Here is a 13783-nt window from a genome sequence, read left to right as displayed (position 1 = left end):
TGATTTATTTCTTACCCTGCATGCATTAAAAAGGAAGGGAATGTCCCCCATGAACAGTACTGACTGGCCACTTATTCTATTCAGAGTCTAACCTGGGACAGCAGCATGCCACATGTGACCTGCGCAAAATAGGTAGAAATTCTAGGTCGCCCTACATGCCCTGTGTACAATATAAGGTTTAAATTGTTGCAACTAAAGTTAACCTGAAAGAATGATCCGAAATTAAGACATTTTTAAGACAAGTTTAAGTAGCAGTAATGCCTAGAAGCAAATTGACTGAAGTGGTTGAGAAAATGAACAAAAGAAGAAAGGCAACCAAAGCAGCTGTGTCTTGGGAGGAAGTTTTTGAAGAGATTCCTGTTCTGCTTATTGATTTGGAAGAAAAAAGAAAGAAAATGGGGAGGAAATAATGTATAAGTAATAAGTATGGAGGGATGTGACAGTAACAGTTCTCCAGTTTCAAGACACTCAGGAAGAAGTGAAGAAGAGAATTAAGAGCATGACCAGCAGATTCTGAGTGGTTGGAATAAGTGTAGGAGTAGGATTCTTTAAAGGGAAAGCTGCTTTGATGTCGGGTTGACTGTGTTGTTTTGTGACAGATTGAAGAAATATAAACATAATGCACTTAACTCTGAAATTGACTGAATATTTCCTTGAATTTGCCTTTTTTCCTTATACTTAATAAAATGATGTCTCACTGCTATTCAGTTACCAAGGGAAAGTTTCATTTTTCACTAGATTGACTTCAGGAAATTTGAATGTTATCCATTCTGATTGTCTCAGCTTTATAATTGCTTTGCTGAATTGTTAGTTTAACTTCCTCATGTTAGTTGATACAGGGTTTACTCTTATAAGACCTGTGTTCTGTTTTATTATTACTTGAACGTTGTAGTCTCCTATTTAGTACATTCTAACATTCTGAGTGTTTCTGGGTTTTCCCTCATTCCTTCTTTTGCTGGTTTTCCATTTTCTGGTTTGTATAATGATTAATCATTAAAGTGTTTGTGTTTACAGGGTGGATGTGTGGACTCGACAAATCAAAGTCTGGCTCTATTGCTAATGACCCTTGGACAGCAGGATGTTTCCAAAGTTCTGCTAGGACCACTCTCTCCTTATACGTAAGTCGTTTTCTTTCAACTTCATTATTCTGTCCAGTTTAATTTTCTAATTGTAGAAATGATAGAAATGTTGCCCTGTGCATAGCCCATCATGTGACCACCTGCTTAAATGAACTGGTAGTTACTGCTCATGACCTGATGTTTTTTTTTTTTACATACAAGGATTGCTGCCTTCCTCTTCTTACCCACTTATTTCCATGTAACGGAAGTTACAAGATATTTATTGAGTAGTTCTTCTTTTGTCTGTGCTTTAGATTTTGCTTCAATTTTAGAGGTTAATTTCTGGTTCTATATAGTTTGGATTTTGTTCTTAGTTTAAGTCCCTCAAATGGGCTGTCCTTCTCTCCAAAATGATAGGTATTAGCTGGCTAGAAATGATGAAGAAAGGCAAAGTTTATAATAATATTACTAGACTAGTAAGGAAATTGTAGTGGGGAGTTTGGCAGTTGGATGCTAGCAGAAATTGACTGCTGAGGTAAGAAAGCAAACAAAAAGAGAAGCTAGTCAGAAGACTAATTATGAAGAGCACAGTACCAGAAGCATTTTCCATCAATAGTGAGATTGCTGAAAACATCCTATTGGAGTACTTGACTTCAGTTGGCATACTCATGTGCTTATGTACTTCATGATGATTATATGTCCATCTGTGGGTGGTAAGTTGGGAGGGAGAATACTCAGCTAGATATGAGACTGAACTGTCCTTTTTCGGTTATCATGGTACCGATGCTGTATATCTGAAAGGTACAGTACTGTGATAACTGAAGAATGGTGGTGCCATCACGTTGAGAAAAGGGCAAGAACTATGACAGGGCAGTGCAGCAGTGAGTCCTAGCTTTGGGAGCATGACAGCCAAGGGACTGAGATTCTTTTGGAGGCTTTATTTTATTTTTATTTTTTGGGTTAGTGATGGAAGGTCTTTTTGGATCAAGAAAATAGAAGAGAGTGCATTCTGTTAGCAATGGGGGATGACTAACAAAAGGGAACTGGTGAGCAGCACATTATCTCCTGATAACTTGTGTAAAATATTTCATGGGACAGGAAACCTGAAATTGAGTAATCCTAAACGACATGCTAACACCAGTAGTCAACATTGCTAAAATAGACATGGTGAAGCATTGAAGAGGAGGTGAAGGCTGGGAATATAGCACCCTAAATGCAGATATTCACTTTTCATCAAAATTTTGCTAGAAGTGGTACATAGCTGTGTGACTGCCCCAAGCCCAATCTACTTTTTAAGATAGCGTCTTTGCTGCTTTCCCAGGCTCTGCTTCAGGGGCAGCAGAAGGCCTCACAGCTTACACAGCAAAGAGTTTTTGTCCCAAAATGCATGTGGTCCTTGTGCATGGGTTTTGGCAGAACATTATGTGAACATGGAATATATGTTTTTATTTATTTTTTTTCTAAAAAAAAATTGTTTTTTTCCTTTTGGAGATTTTTTTCAGTTTGGCTCCAGAGATTAAACAATCTTTTTAAGACCATTGGAGATGGCCACGATGTGACTAGACATTTTTTTTTTTATTATTTTTGCCATACAAAGCTTTATTAATCAAAACTAAAGCATGACATATATTTTTATTCTTTTCCCAAAGGGACAGTGGTGTCATCTACCATCAGTATCATTAAAAGCCTATAGATACAATGAAATCATACTTCTGTAGTAATCATGCTTCTTCCAAGAAGTTCCTGGTTGGCATAATTAAACATTTTAAGATAATTAAAGAGAAAAAGAGATAATTAAAGAGAAAAGGGAAATTGCATGGGAATGGAAGGTGACCCTCATTGTTACACAAAATTACATATAAGAGGTTGTGAGGGGAATGGGAAAAAAACAAGGAGAGAAATGAATTACAGTAGATGGGGTAGAGAGAGAAGATGGGAGGGGAGGGGAGGGGGGATAGTAGAGGATAGGAAAGGTAGCAGAATACAACAGTTACTAATATGGCATTATGTAAAAATGTGGATGTGTAACCGATGTGATTCTGCAATCTGTATACGGGGTAAAAATGGGAGTTCATAACCCACTTGAATCAAATGTATGAAATATGATATGTCAAGAGCTTTGTAATGTTTTGAACAACCAATTAAAAAAAAGACCTAAAAAAACAAACAAACAACATACTGTATTAAAAAAAAAAGAAAAGAAAAGGAATTTGGCAAGTAAGTAAGTGACTAGACATTTTTAAAGGTTCCTGCATCCTTCTCAGCACATCCTTCACCAAACATTAATTGCAGTGTCTTGTCTTCCAGAAACCTTGCCTAAATTACTGCATGTTCAGGAAGACAGTGGTCTGCTCTGAAAGGAGTATGACAGATTGTAAGATGATGTGTTTTGAGACCTGGCCTGTGCTTGGACACATTCTTCTTCCTCTGCTTTACCTGCCTCCCAGGGATTCATGCAGAGGGCTCTGTTTTGGGGTAGGAATGGCAGCCTCTCTTCTTTTTGATAAGCTAGTACAGAGAGGGAATAGAGAATTTATTTTCAAGAAAGCTCTGTTTGTGTTTGGATACTTTTTGCCTTTAATTACTGTGGAAGGCTCCAGTGGCCCATAGTGATGAATGGTAAAGGTAGAACCTTATTGGCATAGTCAACATCCTACTTATGAGGACAGTCAAGGGTAAAATGGGGCAGAGCCCATTTTCAGTACCAATAGGGGAATCCATTGTCAGTACCATCATGGTAGAGGGAATAGTTTATTCTAGTTGGAGTCAAGAGTTTTGGAGACCAAAGTATCTCTCTCATTCATTCATTTTTCTCTTTTGCAGTACTGCAGGTTGAACTCAGGGGTGCTTTTCCACTGGGCCACATGCTCAGCCTTTTTATTTTTAATTTTGAGATAGAGTCTCCCCCAAGTTACCCAGGCCGGCCTTGAACTTGACTCTGCCTTCTGAGTAGCTGGGATTACAGGTGTTCCCTAGTTCACATAGATTTTTATGTTCAGTTAAAGTTATAGAAATCAGTTTGGGAAAACCTCACAATTCTAAAGAAAACCAGAAGCAACATCTTCATTGGTTTAAAAAAATGTATTTCTTCTGGCAGTTTGCATATATTTTGCTTTGTTTAAGTAGTTTTTTTAAATGTCTATTTACAGAACACTGGGATTAAGAAGGGTATTTTTTCTTTCAGTGCTACTTTCAGTCCCTTCCTGGAAAGTAAGATATCTGTATCCCTCCTGTTTTCTTTTCTCACTCTCTTGCTCAGGGAGGTTACTGTTGATAGTTTTATTGTACTAGTCCAAAAAGTAAGTCTACATATGAAATTCTCAAGGAAGGCAAGAGAGATTATTTTTCATCAGAGTAAAATAGTACTGGATTACACACTGGTATATGGAGAATCTATTTGTGTTAAATTTGTTGTTGTTGTTGGTTTTTGTTTTTTAAAATGTAGTTTAAAATTGGTGACACTGGTTCTACTCTTGTACTTAAAAAGCTTCATTTTATAGTTTAGGGGAGGATTTATACTTAATTTAAAAGTTGGATTAGCAGCAAGAAAAATACATACCAATAAACATCTTAATTAGTACTTTTAGAAATTGTGACAGGTGACTGAGGTTACCAAAGTTCTCTGTGAATGCCTATGCCAGGCCTTGGAGTCCAGCCGCAAGTTCTGGATTTGCCACAGAGTGTTTGGGGGACCGTTGGTGTGGTGTTCAGCATCTATAAGCCAGGCTCTATAGATAAGATGAATGGAAAGGGAGTGAGGCCTAAGTGAGGTCAGGTAGCTAGTGCTCCTGGCAACATTCCTGAGGAGATAGTTCTATTACCAAGGTTCCTGCTTGGGCACCTCCTCGCCCTACCCTAGTCCATTCTCCTAGTCAGGTCACTTTGAACACTAGGAGGTAAACTTGCTTTGGGCAATCCCAGGACTGAAGTCAGCAGCAAATTGTCTACTCATCTACCTACAAATCTATATCCATTGATTTTTAAACATGAGTAACTTCCTGTAGTCCTCTTACTAAGCAAATTATGTGTATCTTATTTACTATTCCCACGAATTCTATAAAGTAGAGGTTTATTAAAAAACAAAACAAAAAAAATAAACAGCGCTTACTGTGAGCCAGATACTGTTTTGTTTCTTTTTTCTTTGTGGTGCTGGGGATTGAACCCAGGGTTGTGCATTGTAGAGAAACACTGACCACTTAAATCCTCAGCCTTCAAATAATGTTTTACTCACTCAGTTCTCAGCATAATCCTATGGGGGTGGGTTAAAACAACAACAACAACAACAATAGGTACTGCTACTATATGCATCATCTTATAAGTGATGGGATTGAGGCACACAGAGGTCATGTCATGTTCCAGGGTCACACAGACAGGAAGTGGGGTTTAGATCAGAACAGCTCTATCTGGAGTTCCTGTTTCCTTTAATCACTGTGCTCTTATGTAAGAGCTGGGATTCTATCCATTATTGGACTCCCAGCCCTTTGCCTGAGGCAGGGTGCCATAAGAGTCTTCGCTTCAAATTCTGCTGTAAAACTATATCCTATCTTTACTTGGAAGTCTAAAATAGATCATGCCGCTTAGTTTTTTTCTTAACTCTGACAAATAACTTCTTCCCGTTACTTGTGGAAGTGCTAGGGAGCTCGAGCCCCTCATCATTTTTAAACTCTTGCGATGAGGCTGCTTGACCCACTCAGAATGAAGCACAGCAAATGAAGATCAACAGATTGAGAAGCTTCACTGTTCCTGGGTGCTCACACAATACCCTTTACCTTACATTTATGAAGTGCTTTACAAATGTTGTGATGCTCTATCACCTTTGTTAATGTTTGAGCCTCAGAACATATTTGGCATGTAGTAAAAAACAAGTAATGCCCTTACTTTTCAGATGAAAAAGGAGACATCGTGGCCTGATCCTGGCCAAACTCTGTTTGGAACTGTGAGTCTCGACAATGCAGCCTGCCTTGTTCTGTTTCCTGAAGTAATAATTTCATTCTTGGAGTTGATGTTAGATAAGCTTCAGAAACACTGTTATCAGCAGAAAAAAACACCACCAATATATTTAAAAGCTGCCATGTAATGACTACAGCAGATTTCTTTTCCTACTCCCAGTTCTTTCTCCTTAACCTCTTGAATAATGCCTTACATACCTGTGTTGTGGCTAACCCCAACTCTTATCTGTCCTATATCCAAGTATCATGGAAACTGAGTGGTTTGGTGGAGCAAGAGGCAGGGCCTTCTGTCATAGTTTGTATCTGTGGAACTGCCAAAGAAAAAGCTGAGCTCGTGATTGCTTTCCCTTCGCTAACATTCTTCAGGAGTCCTGGTAAGAGGGGTTGTTTCTAAGGGGCAGGACCTGGCAAGTCTTGGATAATTGGGATTCAGTGGGCTAATGGCCATGAGTCTGATGGCCCTTGCCTGTTGACCAGCAGTGGTAATGGCAATGGGAACAACCCACATTTTGAAAATATGTGAAAATTTATGTCTGTGCTCCAGAATTCTCTAAAATCTGCTTGTTAGATGGATTGGAGATTTGCATAGAAAAGTTCATTTTTTATTTTCTGAAAATAAATCACCTCTGAAAAAAATAAAGCCTCTTTCCAGACATAGTTCTCCGAGTCAGGAGTAAAATCCTTCACCCAGGAGTTTCATTGAGTTCCAGTTGCCTAAAATGGCTCTACTGAAAGGCTACCAGCTGCACTGTGCAGGTGGTCATCAGTTGAAGGGCAGTGTTGCCCACAGTGTGTTGTAGGTCCCTTTGTCCTGCCATGTGGTTGTACCTACGAAGTGTGAGTCTGCAGTATGTGCTGTGAGAGCAAAGGAAAAAGAAGTGTTGTGAATGGGGAGGCAGCCTGGGGCTGTGGAGAAGGGTTTGGGAGCAGCACCGGTTCAGGCTTTGTTCATCTGCATGCAGATCTGGGTGAGTTTGTTCTTCTCTTGGTTTCCATTTTCCTAAGAAGGCTGTTTGTTGGAATTTACCATCATCCCTGGTCATTTCTCAGCTTCTAAGCATTTTTGCTATTTAATATTCCAGCTACTGGAGACTTAGGGAAAATGGATTGGAGATGGGGGGAAAGACATTCTGAAATGTACCTTAATCCAGTTTCTTCTACAGCCTTAGACAGGCAGAGAGGTTGGCAGAACATTATGTAAAAAGTCAAACCGACTTTGCTTTCTCTAACTGTTCCAAAGGCTACAAATACCCCAGAGCTGTAAATACATAGTCCTGCATACCCAAGCCTGTTTCTCCCATCCTCCTCCAAGAGATCAAGCAAGCTGAGGCCCCTCAGGAGTTCTGCCAGCTGGGGAAGGTGTCTGGCTTTTCAAGCACAGTTAAATGATTCAGAGTGAAGTAGGCTGGGTAAGGCCCTGGGAGCAGAGAGAGCCCCGGGCCTATGTTAGTCCACAGCAGCAGTGAAAGAGAGAACAAGCTGTTTTCTCCTTGGAATACAGATGAGTGGGTGAGACGGCTGGCTTTTTCTGTGTTGCTGCCAGCTGGAAGCTTGGCCCACAGATGTGGCCTGTTTATGTATGGGTTTGATGTGTTTGTTTTCTTTTTCCCTAGGACAGGGTGAGGGAGGTGATGGGATGAATGGAGAGGGGGGAGAAATTTCAATTGGTTAGGAAGACAGAAAAGCCAGCAGGGGGAGAACTGGTTTCCTTTAATTGCCAAAAATGTTGGAAGTCATTTCTCAAAATCACCCGTAACTCCTAAATTCTATTCAGTGCCTTTTTATTGAGGACTTAGATAGTGCCTAGCAGGTAAAATGGATTCCATCTATAGAGTAGGTCATTGATGCTTTTATATAATTTACAAAGGGAGAGGGGACAGTTATGGACAGAACTGTATGTAAGCATTTAATTAGACACCAGAAACAGAATGCTGGGGAAACCCCAGAGGGGAGGGGAAATCCCGTAGGGTAGGCATTGTTGACTAAGGAATGCTTCATAGGAAGAGTTGATGCTATTTTAAAGATGAAGGTGAGGCTGTACATTCCTGGGTGGAAGGGAATGAAAAGAAGTGGAGCGCTTTCTGTGGGCTTGTACACTCACCTGAGCTCTGGTGTTCCAGGGTAGTTGCTGGTTTGTCCCTTTGCCCCGACACACTGGTCATTTTCAGCCAGACAGGATGACGTTCTTTCCTCCTTGTTGCCTTTTGCTTCCTTTGACTAGATCAGAGGCACAGAGAGGGAGGAAAAATAATTGCAGTAGACTTGTATTTAGTTTGGTATAGACTGAGTAGGGTTGAGAACCAGAATCAGTATTTTTTTTTTACTTCATAAATATGTATTTATTAATTTTTTTTTCATTTATTCTATGTGGTGCTGAGGATCGAACCCAGTGCCTCACATGTGCTATGCAAGCGCTCTACCACTGAGCCACAACCCCAGCCCGATATGTATTTATTTATGAACAACTTTTTTGAAATATACATACAATGCAGTTTACACTTAGAGTGTATAATTTAATAGTTTTTTTTTTTCTTTTTTTTTTTTTTAAAGCAGATTCAGAGTTGTGTAACCACAACCTAAATTTAGAACATTTTCATCACCCCCAGAAGAAAAACCATGTGCCCAATTGTGGTCACTTGTCAACCTTACACTCTTCCCAACCCCAGGCAGTCACTAATCTACTTTCTGCCTTTGTAATAGATTTGCCTGTTGTGGTCATTTTATATAAATAGAACCATACAGTATGTGGTCCTTTTTGATTGGCATTTTTTTGCTTAACATACTTTCACGTTCATCCATGTTGAGCATGTGTTAGTACTGTTTCTTTTTATGGCTGAATAATATTCCATTTTATTTTATTTAAAATAAATCATTTAAACATTTTATTGAAATAAAAAAACATTTTTATCTGAATAAAAACATTTAAATAAAATTTTTAAAATGTGAATAATAGTCACACTTTATTTTTCTATTGATCAACTGATGAGCTTTTGGGTTGTTTCTACTTTTTGATTATTGTAACTAATGCTGTTATAAACGTTTGTGTATGAGTTTTTGTTTTTCCCTAGGACAAAGTGGGGGAGGTGGTGGGTTTGTTTTCATTGCTCTTGGGTACATACCTCAGAGGGAAATTATTATGTCATATGGTAGCCTTTTGTTTAACATTTGGAAGAACAACCAGTTTGTTTGCATGGCAGCTGTACCATTTTACATTCCTACAAGCAGTGTGTGAGGATTCTAATTTCTTTACTTCCTCACCCACATTATTGTTATTGTCTGGCTTTAGTGTACCCGTCCCGTTTGGTATGAAGTGGTATCTCATAGTGGATTTTTTTTTGTGGCGGGGGGGTGGTCCTGGGGATTAAACTCTGGGGCATTTAACCACTGAGCCACATCCCTAGCCCTATTTTGTATTTTATTTAGACATAGGTCTCATTGAGTTGCTTAGTGCCTTGCTTTTGCTGAGACTGGGTTTGAACTTGCGATCCTTCTGCCCTAGCCTCCTGAGCCTATGGGATTAGAGGTGTGTGCCACTGAACCCAGCTTATAATGGTTTTGATTTCATTTCTCTAATGACAAATGATGTTAAGCATCTTTTCATATGTTTACTAGCTATTTGTATGTCTTTTAAAGAAAATATTTATTTAGATCTCTTGTCCATCTTTTAGTTTTTAATTTTTTTAACAAAATTACTATTGAGTTGAAAAAGATCTTGAATATTCTGGATACCAGATCCTATCAGACATATGGTTTGCAGATATTTTCTTTCATCCTGTAGGTTGTTTTTCTACTTTCTTGATATTGTCTTTTGGTGCACAGAAGATTTTAATTTCTGTGAAATTCATTTCATCTATTTTTTTCTCTTATTGCTGTGCTTTTGGTGTCATACTTAAGAAACTGTTGCCTAGCAAAAAGTAATGAAGGGGGGCTGGTGTTGTGGCTCAGTGGTAGAGCGCTTGCCTAGCATGTGTGAGGCACTGTGTTCGATTCTCAGCATCACATATGAATAAATAAAAATAAATTCCATTGACAACTAAAAAATTATTTTAAAAAAAAAGTAATGAAGGGGCTTGGGTTGTGGCTCAACAGTAGCGTGCTCGTCTAGCACATGTGAGGCACTGTGTTAGATACTCAGCACCACTAAATAAATAAATGTCCAACTACAACTAAAAATATACTAAAAAATTTTTTTTAAAAAAATAATGAAGATTTATTCCCCCCCCCCTTTTTGGTAAGTTTTATCTTTTTAGCAATTACAGCTTGGTCTTTGATCCATTTGAGTTAATTTTTCTGTGAAATGAGGAAGGGTCAACTTCATTCCTTTGCTTGTGGGTATCTGGTTGTTTCCACAGCATTTTTGAAGAGATCATTCTTTCCCAATTGAATTATCAAATTGCCCTTAAATATGTATTTTTTTCTTGACTCTATTCCACTGGTCTACATGTCTAGGATCAGCATTTTTACAGCCCCTGAAGTGATTCCATGTACAGTGAAGGTTGAGAATTATCTGGATGGGACATGGAATTTGGGTAGTTTGATAGGAAGGCAGCATAGTACAGGTTTTCTGTGATATTCATTAAAGAAGCTAATGCCACTATTCTTCCCCAAACCAGTGTTTCCCAAACTTGCCTGATAAGAATTGCCAGGCATGCTTACTAATAATAGCTTTCTTGGTAAGAGGGTGGGGAAGGCAAGTTTTTGCCTGGTTGTGACTCAGGGCTCTTCCACATGGACACCTGCTCCCTTTTGATTGCAAGTTGATCAGAACACAGGTTTAGTGACCTCTCCAGGTGAGTCTTATAGTCAGGTTCAGTGAGTTAGTGCTGAATCTGCAGCGTCACCTCATAGAGGGCATCCCTTTAGAGGCCTGTATGCCCACACTGCCTACAGAATTGCCATTCCCAAAGTCATCTTGGGATGCTGTTAACACTCTGTGTTAGTGAGATTATAAGAAACAACCTCCTGAATCTTATTTGCCATGTTTATTGTGAACTCTTCCATGACCATATTATTAAATATTGCCTTCTGTCAAATATGCATAAATACAGTTATACCAATATCTTCCCCATCTGTGTTGTTTGCTTTATTTAAATTACCATTGTACTTTTCAAAAATATTGAATTTATTTATCTTGTCTGTACTATTAGATCAAAATCTTCATGAGGGAAGAATTTTTATTTTCATCTTTTCAGGTGGCCACAACCTTCCCTAGCATCAAGAACAATGCCTGCATGTAGTAGTAGGCACTCAATATTTGTTGAGTAAACAGAGGGGAATTATTGGGGAAAGAAAGGAGAACTTATCTAAAAACACCAGAAAGAATCATTTTGCTTGTCTTTCACATCATGATGCTGTGAATCATTGAATTACATGTTTCTGTCTGCATGGACCACTCAGAATTATCACCATATGTTCACACTCTAACGAAAATGTAGGACTAAATGGTTTATTTGTTGTGGATGTCATGGATTAACTTTTGTTTTTTCAATTAAACTTGTTTTGTGTGCATCTCTGTAAGCTAAATCCTTTTTGGAAATTAGTAGGCTATAAGTAAATACTGCTCGATTAGAAACTCTTAATTTCAGTCTTTGTATTTGGTCTGAAAATTAAAAATTTGAATTCTAGGTATGGGGAGGGAGAGGAGAAATTTAAAAAAATAAATCCCTTTTTTGTTTGTTTGTTTTTAGGATAGAATTTTTGCGGCACTTGAAGAGCTTTTTCCAGATTATGTTTAAAATTGAAACCAAGCCGTGTGGTGAAGAACTTAAAGGTGGGGATAAAGTGCTGATGACCTGTGTGGGCATTGGCTTCTCCAACCTTAGCAAGACTCTCAAGTGATACTGTCACAAGATAAAGCCCCATTATCTACAGAAACTGCCAAAGACACCAAAGGGACTAAGTCCACATGTATTGATCCAGAGCAGGATAGCCACTTATATTAAGGATTTCCTACTAAAATATCAATATGCAAATAAAAGGCATCTCTCTGCTGTGTGGATTCCAGTTATTTCTTCAGTGGCATTGACATTCATTGGAGGCCTGGTCGAAGTACATGTTCCCTGGCTGACCTAGAGGAACAGTGTCCTCAAGACATGATCACGCTTCTAAATCAGTATCACAGAAGCATTCTGTACTTTTTCAGCTCACATTCATGGACTTCTGGGCTGCAGCTATCTTCCAGACCTGTGGAATCCGTTACCTTTCTTTTTGCAAGGACCCACCTCTTTGACCGTGGTATCTATTGTAGGGATTAAATGCAACAATATGTGTGGGAGCTCTTTATGTGTCCTGCAGTGCCATGCAAATGTCTGAAGTTGGTATAGTAGACCATTTTATCTGTTGTCTTCTGACTGGATTGCTATCATGAACATATGCTTTTTCTCATCTGGTTCATGGTGTGTATGAGGAATGGGTAGCTGGGGTGTCGGGGTTGAGCAGTTATTGGGTGTTTTGGATGTCTTCTATATACCAAGTGTGCCATACTATATTTTATTCTTATAACAGCCCTATGATATAAATTTTATTATCTCCAGAAGAAAATTCAAAATGCGTGTTTTGTTCCTTTGGTATTTATAATGTAAAAACGTAAGATCTCCTTCCCAGTGTTGTAATTGGTTCAGTGAATATCAAACCTTTAGTGAAATGCAGTGAAAGAATCACAAAAAAAAAAAAAAAGTAAGATCTCCTGATTTAAAGGTCTAAGTATAATGAAGTCAGCATCTGGGATTTTACCTGTGCATAAGCTGATAAGGTTGATTACTGTTTCATGGATGCTAGAAGAAGACATGAAAGTCCTGGGTCAGAAACAGAGAACTGTTAGACTCAGCACAGAAAGCAGCATGAGCTTCTTTTTTATATTGATAGCACCTATCTCACAAGTCCCACAGTGGACATGAAGGGGCCCGTCTAAATGCAGTGCCTAATTTGGAAACTCCACCTCTTTTTTTTTAGCAAGACTGTTCTTTTTTCTACCTGGAGACATTACTTCATCTCTCAAGAATATTTGCTGCAAACACAGTTCTAAGAACGGATTTGATAAAGGCTACCCAGTAACCATGTACAGAAATACTCAGGACCCATGGTAGATTCTCCCTGCCAACAAATAGATTTCATATTTTGGTATGTATGGGGTTGTGGTTGATAGCAGGGGAAGGATCTAATGATATTCTCCACCTGGGTGGGCTTTGCAGAAAGGAATGGTCTTTGCCTTACCAGTGTTTCTTGGTACCATTTTTTTTTTTAAAAATCTTTTTTGTTAGTGAAAAAGGCCAATGAAAGGCTGTGTTCTGGTGAGCATAGGATGTGGGAGATGTGGAGATGGAGAGCTAAGCTTGGGGAAGGCCTGGCCATATGAGCTGAGGCACTCTACTGAAAACTTTAAATATTGTATTGGTATTCTGTTGGTGCATAACAAATGAACTCAGACTTAGCAGCTTATAGTGATGTCCATTTGTCATCTCATAGTTCTATAGGGTGGAAATCTGGGTAGGTTTTATTGAATTTTCTATATAGGGTCTCACAAAGCTGATGTGAGAATGTCAGTTGCATCAGACTCTCATTTCAAGACTCCAGGAAAGAATGTGCTTTGAGCTCATTGAGATTGTTGACAATTCAGTATATATGCTTAAATCTCTACTTCCTTGCTGGCTGGCTGCTGAATATAATTCTCAGCATATAGAAACTCCTCACATTTCTATTTACTTGACTGTCTTCATCTTCAAGCCAGCAATGGTGAACTGAATCCTACACATTGCTTTTTTTTTTTTTTTGTGGCAC

The 13783-nt window shown here is 38.7% G+C and overlaps 1 protein-coding gene across 3 annotated transcripts in view; it reads left to right on the top strand.

The window, feature by feature from the left end:
• The window catches only part of Rcl1 (RNA terminal phosphate cyclase like 1), a 74622-nt gene extending 62625 nt beyond the window's left edge, over positions 1 to 11997 (top strand). For 2 of the 3 annotated variants that reach the window (XM_015492869.2, XM_015492870.2), the window contains 2 exons: positions 1015 to 1118; positions 11695 to 11997. In XM_015492869.2, coding sequence (XP_015348355.1) covers positions 1015 to 1118; positions 11695 to 11845 — 255 coding nt within the window. In that variant the 3' untranslated portion in view covers positions 11846 to 11997. Of the gene's footprint in view, positions 1 to 1014; positions 1119 to 3365; positions 3534 to 11694 lie in introns of all 3 variants that reach the window. The other variant, XR_007349012.1, reaches the window with a different exon arrangement.
• Positions 11998 to 13783: the final 1786 nt, after the last annotated feature.

Source organism: Marmota marmota, unplaced genomic scaffold (assembly GCF_001458135.2).
Source record: "Marmota marmota marmota unplaced genomic scaffold, marMar, whole genome shotgun sequence".
In the NCBI taxonomy this organism is placed as follows: Eukaryota; Metazoa; Chordata; class Mammalia; order Rodentia; family Sciuridae; genus Marmota; species Marmota marmota.
Note: the sequence above shows the minus strand (reverse complement) of the source record. Positions and strands in the feature narration are given on the sequence as shown.